Genomic DNA, 13,779 nt, shown 5'->3' with positions numbered 1-13,779 from the left:
ATAATGAACTCCTGTTTTGGTGCTCTTCTTCTAGTACCGAGTGATCTGATGGCTAGTAGGATAAACCCTCTAGTATAGCTGGTAGTTTTTACTACATCTAAATCAAAGCAACAGAGACTGACCCTAACACCTCCTGTGAAAGTATCATTTCATGTAGGCTTAAACAGGCGTTGACTAAAACATTTATATTTATAAATATCAAACACCATCCAGGTAAAAGTACCTAACTAGAAGGTGGTAGACACATGTCTATTCAAGTAGATAAAGTCCATACATGTTCCAAAGGAAGGATGTGAGAGCAAAACTTTTGTCTAGTTTTCTAAGTTATTCAGAGAAGTGTATTCACACATTTAAAAATATTTTATTTATCAACATTTTAGAAGAGATTTATTTTGTTTGTTTTTGGTTAATTTTCATGTAATGCCTAGAATATAAAGCATTTATTTGTATATCAGTGAGTGAATGGGGCCTTATAAGGAAAATGCCTTCAAAAATCCACAAATTAACTTGAGCTTCTTATGCTAAATGTTGTAAAGACTGCATTGGGATCTCAGCAATTGTGTTTAACTGTTATTGTGTTACAGTTTATATAAATTTGATTAGAACTATTAAAACTTCTATGAGAAATAAGTTTAATAATCTGAAGTGTTGGAGCACCTGAGTGCCTCAGTTGGTTAAGCATCTGACTTTGGCTCAGGTCATGATCTCGCAGTTTGTGAGTTCAAGCCCCATATGGGGCTCTGCGCTGACAGCTCGGAGCCTGGACCCTGCTTTGGATTCTCTGTCTCTCTCTCTCTCTCTCTCTGCCCCTCCCCCTTGTGTTCTCTCTCTCATAAATAAATAAACATTAAAAAAAAAAAACAATATGAAGTGTTGACAAACATGTAAACCCAAACTGTAAAATATATTTTCTTTTAGAACAACATTAACTTTTTCTCAAGCTATGATTTTACAATTAAATGAATATTCAATATTTAAATTTTCTTGGAAAGAATGTACAAATATTTTGGAAAAAGATCATTTACCAAGCACCAAAAAGCCCTTGATATTCTTTTCAGACTGCTACTTATTCTACTTATACCTTATAATTTATAAGTGGAAAATTAACGTGACTTACCCTATTAAAGCAGTGTTCGTGGTTGGGTCCATAAAAATGTTGAAGACATCTCACGTTGTTTTTGTTTACAATCTTGTTGAAGAATTCATTGACATATTTGATAGGGAATGCACAGACGGCAGAGCGATTCATTGGTTCAGCAGAATCCGGCTTGCTTTGTGCGAATACTCCATAGAGAATGTCATCATTCAGGTTGGCACCTATTTGCTTAGCAAGGTGGGCCCCAGGCTTACTGACATATGCAGCTTGGAGAATATTAAACACTTCCTCCCTTGTGGATCTCTTTCTTCTCTTTTCTGTGAGGATACATTCCAGAGGCATTTCCATGTAGGAATGCAATCCAGAGTCTACAGAACAGAACCTGATTATTCTTGTGTGAAAAGTCTGAGCATCTAGAGTTTCTCGCTGGACTGTCAAAAAGTAAATAAAACGGTTGCTTTCAAAGGCATGGATGTATTTAATAGGGTAGGAATCTCTGAATTCAGGGAGAACATCAATATAAGACTGGTCTGTTAAAAACTTAAAGCCATCTTGAGTTTCCTTTAGCCTTCTCACTGATATTGAATGCAATGAATGATCTGTTAGGTAAGAGGAATTTATGGTATTGCCCACGAAGAAGTTGATGAACCGGCCCTTTTCAGATATCAGGACTTTGGTTCCCAGGGCACTCACCACACAGTCAGGACAGTGGCTGGACTCTTCGTCTGCCTGTGGGGAGTACATGCAATGAACTTTTGACAGTATGTCAGCAGTATTGCTGGGTGGAAGGACATGTCGCTGGCAGGTCCCTCTGTGGACACTGCCACAGCTAATGAGTTGGTCGTCATAGTACGTGTCAATAAGTAGAGCCATGTTGATGTTATCTTTCCAAACACCACCTGATAAATTGGCTTTGTGGCTGCAGTCCTGACATGGGAAACAATCTGGGTGTTCCAGCACGGGCCCAGTCTTGTACTCAGCAACCTTCTGAAGGTCTTTGTCATTTAAAACGTAAATATAGTTAACTGCACCAAGGTAAATATGATGCTTGTGTAAAACAACATTCTGGATGGGTGTTTCTGCAGTGAAGTTGGGAAGCTGATACTTCATGTTCACATTCATCTCAGACTTTACTAGTGCCTCTCTGCACTCCCCGTAGCTCTTCTGCACCAAGGTAAACAGAAGCACAAGGATGCCAGGTGCAAGCACAGCAGGGGCCTTCATGGTGAGAAGCTTATCTGCCAAAACATGTTCAAGGCGAGAGCAGTTTAGTTGTCATTAGAAACAAAGAAACTGAAAGAACTATACCAGTTAAACTATTAGAAACAAAGCTTCCTAACTGGAATTTTTACATCAAGTGAAAACAAAAAACTCTAGCTGGTTTCACATAAAGATGCATTGTACAGATGGACATGACTCCACATAGTTTAATTTTAGAACTCAAGCCAGAACGAGTAATTTTAGAGAACCATTATGAGACGCAAACAATGTTCTGTATTAAGACAATACAGCAACTAAGTTAGACTCATTTAGCAATAAAGTCAGAAACAGCAAGTTTCTTTCTTAACCGCTTGCTGGTTGTTTAATGTGGTTTAATATCTGTGGTTAATGACTAGGTTGATATTTAAGCCTTCTCAGTTAGTCAAGTAAAGGAACTGTGGTTCAGATTCATTTATTCTAGAAATCACAGCAGGCATTGTTTTCTTGGGAGCATGTAGAATTACTAGTCTAAATTTAGCTTCCCTTTGGAAGAAAACAATCATAAATTCTAGAAGCAATATGATCACATGCTGTTTATAGGATTTTGTGTGCAGAGGAAAGGTATGGTTATAATTTGGCTATAGCAGACCTATTGTTTTGGATAGACAAATGCTTAACTTAATGTGAGATCACTAGAAACATAAAAACAGCAAACTGAAAATGTATAAAATAAAATGTTCAGGGCTAAAGTCCTAGAATTATTTCTCAGAGAAAAACAACATATTGTTTATTACCAAGTCAAAAGCTATTTAGTAAAAAAAAAAACAAAAAACAAAAAACAAAAAACAAAAAACAAACCCACATTATCTTAACATTCCATTGTATGCACATGGACAGTATTTCTAGTTTTCAACGAGTGTATTTGTTTTTCAGTTTTGAAAAACTTAAGGTACACGTTACAAACCTTGTTAGTTCTAACTATAAAAGTTGAAGGCAAGGCGGTAGGTTAGAAAGGAGAGGACTTAGAAGGAATAGAAACCGAATAGCTATTACTCTTTCCCCTCATTTTTTGGTGCATAATTCTGACAGGACAAAAGGAACCTTTAAAAACTTATTAGGCATTATAACTATGCTAAAGACTAACCCTAGGTCTACAAAATCTAACAACTAGTATGTGCATGGCTCTGTGCTTGCACTATGGAAATGGGATGTGGTACTTACTCTTCAGTAAACCTACAGTGTGGTTGAGAGACAGCACACATACAAAAATAACAAGAATGCACAGCATTATAATACCCTGCATAGCACTAACCAAAGCTAAAAGCATTAAGAGAGGGGGGGAATAATTTGTACTTAGAATTATTATGATTATGAGCAGTGTGTGAAAAGATACAGAGGCAGGAAAAAGAGTATGGCATGGCCAGAAGAACTGCCCAGAGGGCCCAGAGAACTGCATGTAGTAAGCCCAGAGAAGCCCAAGAAAAGCAAATGGGGGAGATAAAAATTGTTGGAGCAATATTCCAAAAAGAGTAAAAAGAGGCACTTTCAAGAGCCTAGAACATAAGAGAGATCACTCTTTCTGAGACAGCAGGTGAGGATAAGTCAGATGAAGATAAGTACAGACACTGAGGGAGTTCAGGGAATATGACCTCAACATTCTAAAAATAAATTAGGGTATATGACCATCACTGAAAGTAATGGTTACAGAAGAGGGACTAGGTTCTTCAGATTGGAGAAAGAGGTTTAGAATAGCTACAATAAGGCATGCAAAAAGAGGTCAGCAGGAAATGAAAGTAAGGATTGCTTAATAGCTCCTAAGACAAAACACAATGTGTTGTGGCTTTCTCTTCAAGTAGAAAGAGTTCTAGTTGGACCAGAGGGCAAAGCAAAGTGTCATTAAGGTGAAGAAGTGAAAGAGGTATAAGCCATATAATAATAACAATAACATGTACTGAATGCTTACCATGTGCCAGGCATTCTGCTAAACCCTCTGAAACACCCTTTTCTTTTTAGGTTTATTTATTTGAGAGAGAGAGAGAGAGAGAGAGAGAGAGAGAGAGAGAGAGAGAGAGAAAGAGGAAGAGAGAGAGAAAGGGGGAGAGAGAGAGAATGGAGAGCACAAGCAGGGAAGGGTCAGAGAGAGAGAGACGGAGAGAGAGAGAGAATCCCAAGCTGGCTCCATACTGTCAGCTCCGAGCCCGAAGCAGGGCTCTCACCCATGACCCATGAAATCATGACCTGAATTGAAATTGAGTCACAGGCTTAACTGACTGAGCCACCCAGGCGCCCCTATAAACACCCTTTGAAGTAGAAAGTATTATTATTCTCCTCTTCCAGATGAGTAAACTAGCCAAAAGTCACACAGAACCAAATTCAATCCCAAGTCTGCCTGACAGGAATCCGTCCAGGCTCTTAAATGCTTCACTAGTACTGAAGCAGCTTCCTGAGCTAAGAAGAGAGTGCACTGGAGCAGAAGTTAGACAATCAGAGCCCTGGGTCTTGCCCTTTCCCTCCCTAGCTGTAGGACTCTGGATAGTTCATCCACCTCTCGATCCTGGAGTGCAATATCTTCACACAATTGTTTTAAGTATGAAAAAGAGATCTCATCTTTGAAAGCTTTGGCCGTTATACAGTGTATATATAAATGCAGGGTGTTGTACTTGGTATTTACATATGTAATTCTCATTGTTTTGAAACGTACTAGAAAATTTTTGGCAATAGTGGGGGGAATGACAAGAAGTAGAGGAAAAGAAGGGTTTAAAACAATTTTTCCTCTGAGAAGACAAAATTAAATTCCAAACAAACTATAAATATGTGTCTAAAACTTCTGGAATATATTATGGGGGAAAATTAAATGAACTTCTTGATATGGTATTAGCGTATCTTCTAAAATTGGGAACATTAGCCAACTACATAATTTATCACTGTATTTTCTTTAGGAAATATAGTAAAGAAAGAAGATAAATGAACCATTACTACCAAAAGAAAAAAAAAGCATTACAACCAATTTGTACCTTAGTTGATATCCATTAATGCAATGTGGAGGGTGAATGACTTTTTCCTTTAGGTTTTCTGAAGGAGCCTTCAAAATGAACTTTTTTTGTTTTTAATCTGAGGTATTAAATTATGTTTTAAAAATAAGGTCCATATCTTAAAGTTGGTATAGAAGTCACTCACAGTAAGTACTAAACCTCAATTAACTAGAATCCAAGAAAATGTACAAATATACTAATGGGCTTTGTTGTTATCTCACTTGATGAGAAGGCAAATCATAAGAAAACCAGGAGGGAAGGAGGGTATTTTTTCTGTTTAAGGGGGAAAAAAAACATTGCAGAATATCCCTGGAGTTAGCTAACCCAGTCTTCTTCATCTTCTTTACATTCTTTTGATAGCAAACAGTGAAGCCATATTTCAGACTGAGAAATCAAAGAAAGGTTATTTATTTTTTTAAATTAAAGCAAATAACCAGGGCTAGAGCCCATTGTCAACAATAGGACTTTTAATTAAAATACAGGTTTCTGTTTAATCCTCAGATAATGAGAACACTTAAACATCCCATTTCCTTGATCATTTCAATTAATTAAGTCTCCTCCCCATTAACAAAGGTGTATGTTGGTTAGACTAGATCTTCTCCAGGAAATGTCTGTCTTTCATAAGGAATGGAGGAGGGACACCTTCTGGAACTATTTCTTGCTGAGCTATGTAGCCTGATGACACTGCTGGTTAAATAAGTGGCAGTTGAATAGTCAAGTGCACAGGCTCTGGAGACAGACTGCGAAGTTTAAAACCATTTGCTGTCTGTGTGGCCCTTGGGCAAATAACTTCTCTGAGCCTCTGTTTACTCATCTGAGATATGGGAGTGATTGTAATTATCAGTGAATCTCAGACTAGTAGGGGAGACAGACAAATAGACCGCAGTTTAAACTCAATGTGGAATGGTCTATGAGGGTCCCTGAAGGGGAGCTTAACCAGGCTTGGGGAGTCAGGCATCAATCAATCATGGTCTTTTCCTCATAACGCATCCAGAATCCTGAGGTGTAGCCTGGGGGAGAAACTAAGTTTTGCTTGTCGCAGTGCAGCCAAATAGTTGTATGACCCAAAGCCAGTCACCCAACTTCTTTGGCCTCAGCTGCTTTCTTATTTGCAAAATGATAGTGTTGAACTCCTCATGTGCTGGAGCCCTCTGTCTCATGACAGCCTATTGCGTGCATCTCTTCCCAACTCTGAGTTCAGTGACCTATCTTGAAATCCACCTTGGGTGGAGTATTTACACGACAGAAATTGGCAAACATTACAAATCAGGGCTTTTTTCCTTCCCTGAAGATTATTAAATATTTATAAGCACACTCCTGGGCTGAACTAATGACCTCCAAAAGTTATTTTCTAACTGTAATAATTTTCAACTCTGAGATTGTTTTTTTACAATTACATTCTACTTCAATGCTATTGCATTGGCATATATTGCTTTTTCTTTTCTATCTATATAATCTGCCAGATCGGGATGTGTGAGCAATTTTAATATTTATATTGGTAGTGATTCCAGAAATACTTTCATTTTTCATACATTTTTGTCTTGATACATTTATTCCTGTGATGTGCCTGGATCAGGCTTTCAATATAGAATGACTTTTTTACTGTTTCTGTTTATTCTTTCTTTCTGAAATAGTGCTAGCCATCTAACCAACTTTGAGCTCCTTACTAAAAGGAACACGTAAAGATGATTCAAACAGATTGACTAATTCATTCTGTTACCATGTTGTACACATAGCAGGTGAAAATGAATCATCCATAAAACATTTCTTTATTTCTTTTCAGTTGATAGTTAAGATAATCTCACTGGCAAAACATTTCCTGGGAGTAATTATCTGAATGGCACCTTGGCTATTAAACTCTTGGTATTTAGGAGTATTTCCTCTAAAGAGATTACTCTGTTAGCTAGGAATATCAGCTCAGCCTAAACTTAAGACAAACTACTCCACTATGTCTGCCATCTATCTGCCTCTAGTTTTCTCATTAAACTAACTTACATTGGTTTTTCATTCCCCAGAAATATATTTAATTCTCGAAGAATTTATTGAGTTGCCACCTGTGCCTATCACTATTACTGCTGTTGTCATTACTGTCCTCCTCATCAACAAAAACCGATCACAAAGCACATGTGTGTTGTATTCAAGCACTGATATCTCAGGAAAAAATACCACAGGTGTAATGGAATACATTTGTAAGAGAAATTTTCTAGACTTTGACAGAGATAACTTTGCTTTCTTTAGGAACTGATTTTCTTAAAATCGTAATAATTTACAATTACATAAATAGCACTATATAGTTTACAAGGTACAGTCAGTTACATCCCCACCTCGAGTCTGCATAATTATAAGGTAAGCATTATTCCTGTGTTTTCAGATAATGAAACTGAGATTCATAGAAGATAAAATATTATGTAAAATGTACTAAACATGCAACATAGTTCTTGTTTCTAATTTTTTAAAACACGTATCGTGCTTATTTGAGCTGTTTTAAATTATTTGCATTTCCTAGAAAATATTTTTATTCAAAAGCACAATATTTTGGTAAACATTTGTTTTTACCTACCCAGTTCTCAATGTCTCTACTACTGGCAACTCGTTTGAAAACCCTCCTCCTTCTATCTAATGGGGCTGTCATCACATGGCTTACCTCCTTACCACAAGGTGAGCTTGCAGACCAAGCTGGCCTTTCAATGAATTTTTCCTTTGGTGCAGAGCTTGGTCAGGATAAGCATGTGACCAAAGCAAGACCAATCAGAGTCTTTTTAAGATTTAATACAGATACTGGGAGAGGACCTCTCTCTTTCAAAGACCACAAGCACTAAAAATGATGTTAACTTAGAGCATCTAATGCCCAACTTTGGCATCCATTATGTGGAGAAAGCCTGACTGAACATGAAACTGACCCATGTGACAGGAGAACCCAGACACGGAGAAAGGGAAGTTCTCGATGTTATTGTTCAAGCCTCTGTGCCCACCATGTGTAAAACTAATGGAAACCAGTGAAATCTTTCTTCCTTCCTTTCTCTCTCTTTTTTTCCATCAGCAGTTTCATTGCAATTCTTTTATTCCTTGCTCCTAAATAAGTCCTCACCAAACAATGTCCAGTTGAAAATACTACAAACCTCTGAATTCAAACACAAAGTCAAGTGCATAAAAGCAATTTTAAGTAAAATATTACAGTAATTAGAACAAAGAACAAAGATGGTTTCCTTATTTACTTGAATAATTAAATATTTCACTCTGATGGGGCGTCTGGGTGGCTCAGTTGGTTAAGTGTCCGACTTCAGTTCAGGTCATGATCTCATGGTCTGTGGGTTCCAGCCCTGCATCAGGCTCAGTGCTGACAGATTAGAGCCTGCAGCCTGCTTCAGATTCTGTGTCTCCCTCTCTCTGCCCCTCCCCCACTGGTGCACTGGCTCTCTCTCGCTCTTTCTCAAAAGTAAATAAACGTTTAAAAAATTTAAATATTTCACTTTGGATTTAGAAACACATTTATTAGTTAAAATTTCTGAGGTGGTATACTAGTTTTTTCCTGCCATATAATTCCAAATTTTTTCTATATTTACATAATACAACCTCAAGACAGAAATAATGTATCTAAGTGAAGAGGCAAGATATAAAAAGCAGAAAACATTTCAATCCTGCTTTTAAGTATATAAAAGGGATTTACGATGATGGAAAATGGCCGAGGCCCCATATTAAGGAAATTGCAGCCATAAAAAACAGTCATAGCTAAATCTCCAGGAGGACTTGCCAGAGTGAAATCCTAAGAAAAATTCTTAGCCTTCTCCACACTTATATTATTTCTATTAACTTTAAAAGTAGGCCCATATAAGCAAAGTTAAGAGATTCTAATAGGAGATTCCTGATGTCATTTAAAATACTGTATTTATAAACATTCACTGCATATGAATCATATTATATCACACAATATTAGTCAAATGTTTGTCAACATCCATTGGACACCATGCACTTATCTAGATACTGAGAGTTCCCACTCTCAAAAAAGTATACAGTCTGTGGACTTGAAGACAGAAAGATAAATGCTAAAAATCTAAGTGTATAACCTAAACTGAAAAGTGAATGGATCTACCAGGCTGTTGAGCAAGCAAATTTTAAAACATTCTTTGTTGAATACTGGATTCTTATACCTAAAGATTTACTAGTGTTATGAGCATCAAAAAAGCCTAAATTGACTTTAGAAAGATAAAACAATATGCCATGTCAAAAATCCCATCTAATGTAGTCAGATACTACTTTGACAATGATTTTTAACAGTAAGTTGAGGACAGAAGAAATCTTGAGGATTTTTCAGCCTATCCAATTTCTCTATAATATGACCACATTTAAATGATCTGAATACTCAGGGGTCAATCCTATGTCTGATATTTACAAACTCTTTTGTTTGACAACAGTCTTCCCAACAGTTCATAAAATCTACTAGAAAAGAGATGAAGTGTAGTGGAGAGAGTATGGGCTTTGGTGTCAGAATTGGATGTGATGTGAATCTGGGCTTTACCACTTACATACCTTACGACTGTAAGTGTCAGTTTCTATCTAAAGCATCGGGATAATGATACACATCTTGTGGGTTGGCCATGAAGGTTAAAGATAAATCATGAGACACTGGCATTCATTCATGCAGCATACATTGGCATTCAATAAATGTGGCTATCATGCTTATCCTAAGTTGTGTTTTAGCCAGTTTTTGCCTGCCTTCATCAAAAATGAGGAACTTGGCACAGTCTAGTGGGTAAGCCCACTCCAAATGCTTGGTGACTATTTCATCACCTTAATCCTCTCAGTTTAAATACTGTTATTTCTTATTTTCCCACACTTTGGCCATTTGTGGTTTTTCTCTAAACCTGTCAAGTTCCTGAAGTCGCTCTTAAGTTGCCCTCCAAGACAAAGACCATGGTAAAAGTCTTCCACTCTAAGGAAGAACAACAAAAAAGGAAAAATTACTTTACCACTTTAAAGAAGAGTAAACCCACACCATCATTGAAGTTTTAGCAAATAAAGATACAGGATTCCCAGTTAAATTTGAATTTCAGATAATAATGAATACTTTTTAGTATAAATAAGTCCCATGAATATATTTAAAAAAAATTTTTAATGTTTATTTTTGAGAGAGAGAGAGAGAGAGAGACAGAGACAGAGACAGAATCTGAAGCAGGCTCCAGGCTCTGTCTGAGCTGTCAGCACAGACCCCAATGCAGGGCTTGAACCCAAGAACCATGAGATCATGACCTGAGCCAAAGTCGGACACTCAACTGACTGAGCCACCCAGGCACCCCTCCATGAATATATTTTATGTGACAATCCTAGTTGTAAGCAAATGGAGAAAAATCAGGGAACAACTACCCTTTTTACTAACAGAATTCATATTGAAAAGATTTTGGCCAAACATATTTATCTATTGGAGTAGAAAAGTATTTTTAAGGTTTTTATAGCACATATATGTTGCATAACTGCATATGATTATTTTGTTTCTGTTGTTTTGTTGCTATGTGTCTAAAACATGCTGTTTTCAAAGTGATTATCTGTACACAATAAACTTTATTTGTACAGTAAACTTTACACAGTAAACTGCTCCTAACGGGTGATTTTAAATATCATGTGAAGATATAATTATGTGAAAGGGAGTAAAAATTCTTTTTTTTTTTAATTAAAAATCAAGGAAAAGATTTGTGTGCTTGTGGAGAAAAGTTATACTATATAAGGCAATCTGTCATTGACACAAAATTTCTAGAACAAAGAAAGTATCTTTAGATTGATTTGTATACTTAATTTATAACAAAAAAGCTTACTAAAAATCACATATAGGTGGCTATAGGAGAAAACAAGTTAGACTAAACTTGGTGCAATAATAATTTTCACATGTTATAATTAATTAATGTTTTAGGGGCTCCTCTAAACATTGAGGCTTGATTACTACACAAATGTTATTTCTTTGAAAAAGACCTAAATAGTGCTTTTATTCAGATCCTTATCCAATACTGCATCCTTTCTTCTTCCAAAAAACATTTTTAAAGTTGAAAATCATAGAATTATAGCGTTAGAAAAAGCCAACTGTGCATTTTCTAGTTGTAACATATGACTGAGACCATTGTCCAAATCTGATCTGGTAAGAATACAGATAAAAGAATAGAATTTCATTATATTCTCAAGATTATCCTTCATACATTCATAATCTGTTAGTAAACATCTTTGTCCTTTTAAGAATTGCTGAAAGTATTCAAGTTCTGGGAAAGGAGAATAAATGGACATTTGTTTTAACATTGTACATACTATAAAAAGTCCTATTGAGAAAATACATTGAATTGTCAGAGTTCTGAATGATTGGAAAGGCTTTTGTCTCATTAATAAGTTGTAGGTCAGACAAGAACGTTTCATTACCCTTGAAAATGTGAACACTGAACTTTCACTGTTAAGAAAGTGCTAAGAAGCTTGAAATCCTATAAAAGTACTTAAAAATAATTTTCGGCCTAATGGATAGGTGTAATTTTATAGTTTAGATTGTGCAGAAGTGCTACCAGGTTTTCTTCAATTAATCCGGGGACAGTGAATAATGAGAAAGTACAAATCTCACTTGAGAAACATCTTCCTAAGCATGTAAGTTAAAATAAAATAAGCTTAGCAACTTTTTCCAGTTGTATTCAAGCACAGGGTTGGAATATGATAAACCTGACTAAATAGTCAGAATGTGAAGCACTAAAGGGAGACCAGTTAGAAAGGAAGCTGGTACATTACTCATTAATGAATCAGACATATTTCCCTTCCTCAGTGTTTGAAAATGTCCCCAGCATAAGGCATGGTGAATTCCAAGTGTGGGGAGTTGTGCTCAGAATTGGGTCTATATAACTGATGAAGCCTCCTGTGGTGTTACCTAAAGCAGAAATCAAATGGTTGTGAGAAATGGTGGTGGTGAGTAGATCCCATTTGTGTCCTGGTGGCTGTCATGTAAAGAGGAACCAGCACCTAGGGAAAGAGAGACAATGGGAGAGGCATGGGGGTGCCTAAACTGGAAATATACAGTCAAATCCATGTGATGTGAGCATTACTCTGTAACACTAATTTCACTAAGTTCTTCGGGTAGGTCTGAATTTTATTTTGCTCATACCTGAGTACTTTTCTTGGAAATCAAAGTTAGCAAGTAGATTCTCTCCCAGGGGAATGAAGTAGGGACCTTTTTCAAGATAAATTTTGTCAGTATATAACATAGTCTTTTTTAGGAAAAGTAGAAAAACCTTTTAGAAATCATAAAAATACTATGAATGGAAGGAATAGCCAAACCTATCACATTTTATATAGATGTGGATTCCTTGGCTGAACATAATGCAATTAACAATGTTGGGAGAAAAATTAAAAGCATATAAATATCACTACATTGAGTTCAATATATAATCAGAGAATAAAAGAGCCAAATAAACTTTCTATAAAAATCTTAAAATACTTTTAAAGGGATAGAGAATGTCAAGCAAAAGCTATCCTTGTAAAAAACAGAACAGTACAGAAAATAAGTACGTAGGTACAAAACTCAATTTCTAAAACTCAGTAAATACTTTGGATCCTTGAAAAATCAATAAACCAAAAGGCGAGGGCATTAGGACAACTTAAAAACAACTGTTCTCAGGATTGTGTTTATATAACTGATCAATTCAAGGAAAAATAATCCAGGGCATTTGTGTTTGTGTGTAAGGGGGAGTTCTGTGTGTTTGAGGGAGAAAGAAACAGAAAGAGAAAGGAGAGGACAAGACAAAAACAAAACAAAAACAAAAACAAAAACATTTCAACCATATCAGTGTTGCTCACTGACTGGCAGTCCCAGCCTCCCACCCCACTGTGCTATAAAGTGCTATGAAGACAGGTGCACATTGCTAAAGGAACACAGAGGGACAAACAGCTAATTGCAGCCGAGAGGCCGAGCCAAGGAGTATGTTAGCATGGAGATAATACTTGAGCTGGGTCTTGCAGGTTAGGAGTTGCTTAGACACAGTGGAGGCAGGGGACAGGCAGGACACACACACACAGGCACCTAGAGGAGAATGTGCAGGGCTATCCAGGAAGTTGGCACAGAGACTATGTGGGCTGGGCCAGGTATAGACGAAACTGAAAGATTAGTCCAGGGCCACATCATAGAAAGCCTTATACATCCTGTTGAGGGATCTGTAGTTTATCTGTAGTAAAGAGTCACTGGAAGGTTTTAAGCAGGAGATGGAAATGAGCACAGTACTTGTAATTACACATATTAGACAATTTTGGTAACAATGTGGTGAGTGGATTGGAGTGGAAAAAAGCTAGATGCCAGAAGACACAACAGAAGGTCACTGCATCTGTCCAGGCAATTGAAGATAAAGACTGACAACAGTGAAGATTCCCTGATCTGTATCTTCATCTCTTTATCTCCAGAGTCCATAAATCCATCTCTCAAGCATGAGTTTTGTTATGTCC

General features: G+C 36.7%; 1 protein-coding gene across 4 annotated transcripts in view; it reads right to left on the bottom strand.

Moving 5' to 3' along the window:
- Positions 1–13,779, bottom strand: part of MET (MET proto-oncogene, receptor tyrosine kinase) — a 126,016-nt gene that overhangs the window by 97,909 nt on the left and 14,328 nt on the right. For all 4 annotated transcript variants that reach the window (XM_045041261.1, NM_001168696.1, XM_045041255.1 and 1 more), the window contains 1 exon segment: positions 1,118–2,334. In XM_045041261.1, the coding sequence (XP_044897196.1) occupies positions 1,118–2,334 (1,217 nt within the window).

The sequence above is a fragment of the Felis catus genome, chromosome A2 (genome assembly GCF_018350175.1).
Source record: "Felis catus isolate Fca126 chromosome A2, F.catus_Fca126_mat1.0, whole genome shotgun sequence".
Lineage (NCBI taxonomy): Eukaryota > Metazoa > Chordata > Mammalia > Carnivora > Felidae > Felis > Felis catus.
This window is presented reverse-complemented; position numbering and strand designations above follow the sequence as displayed.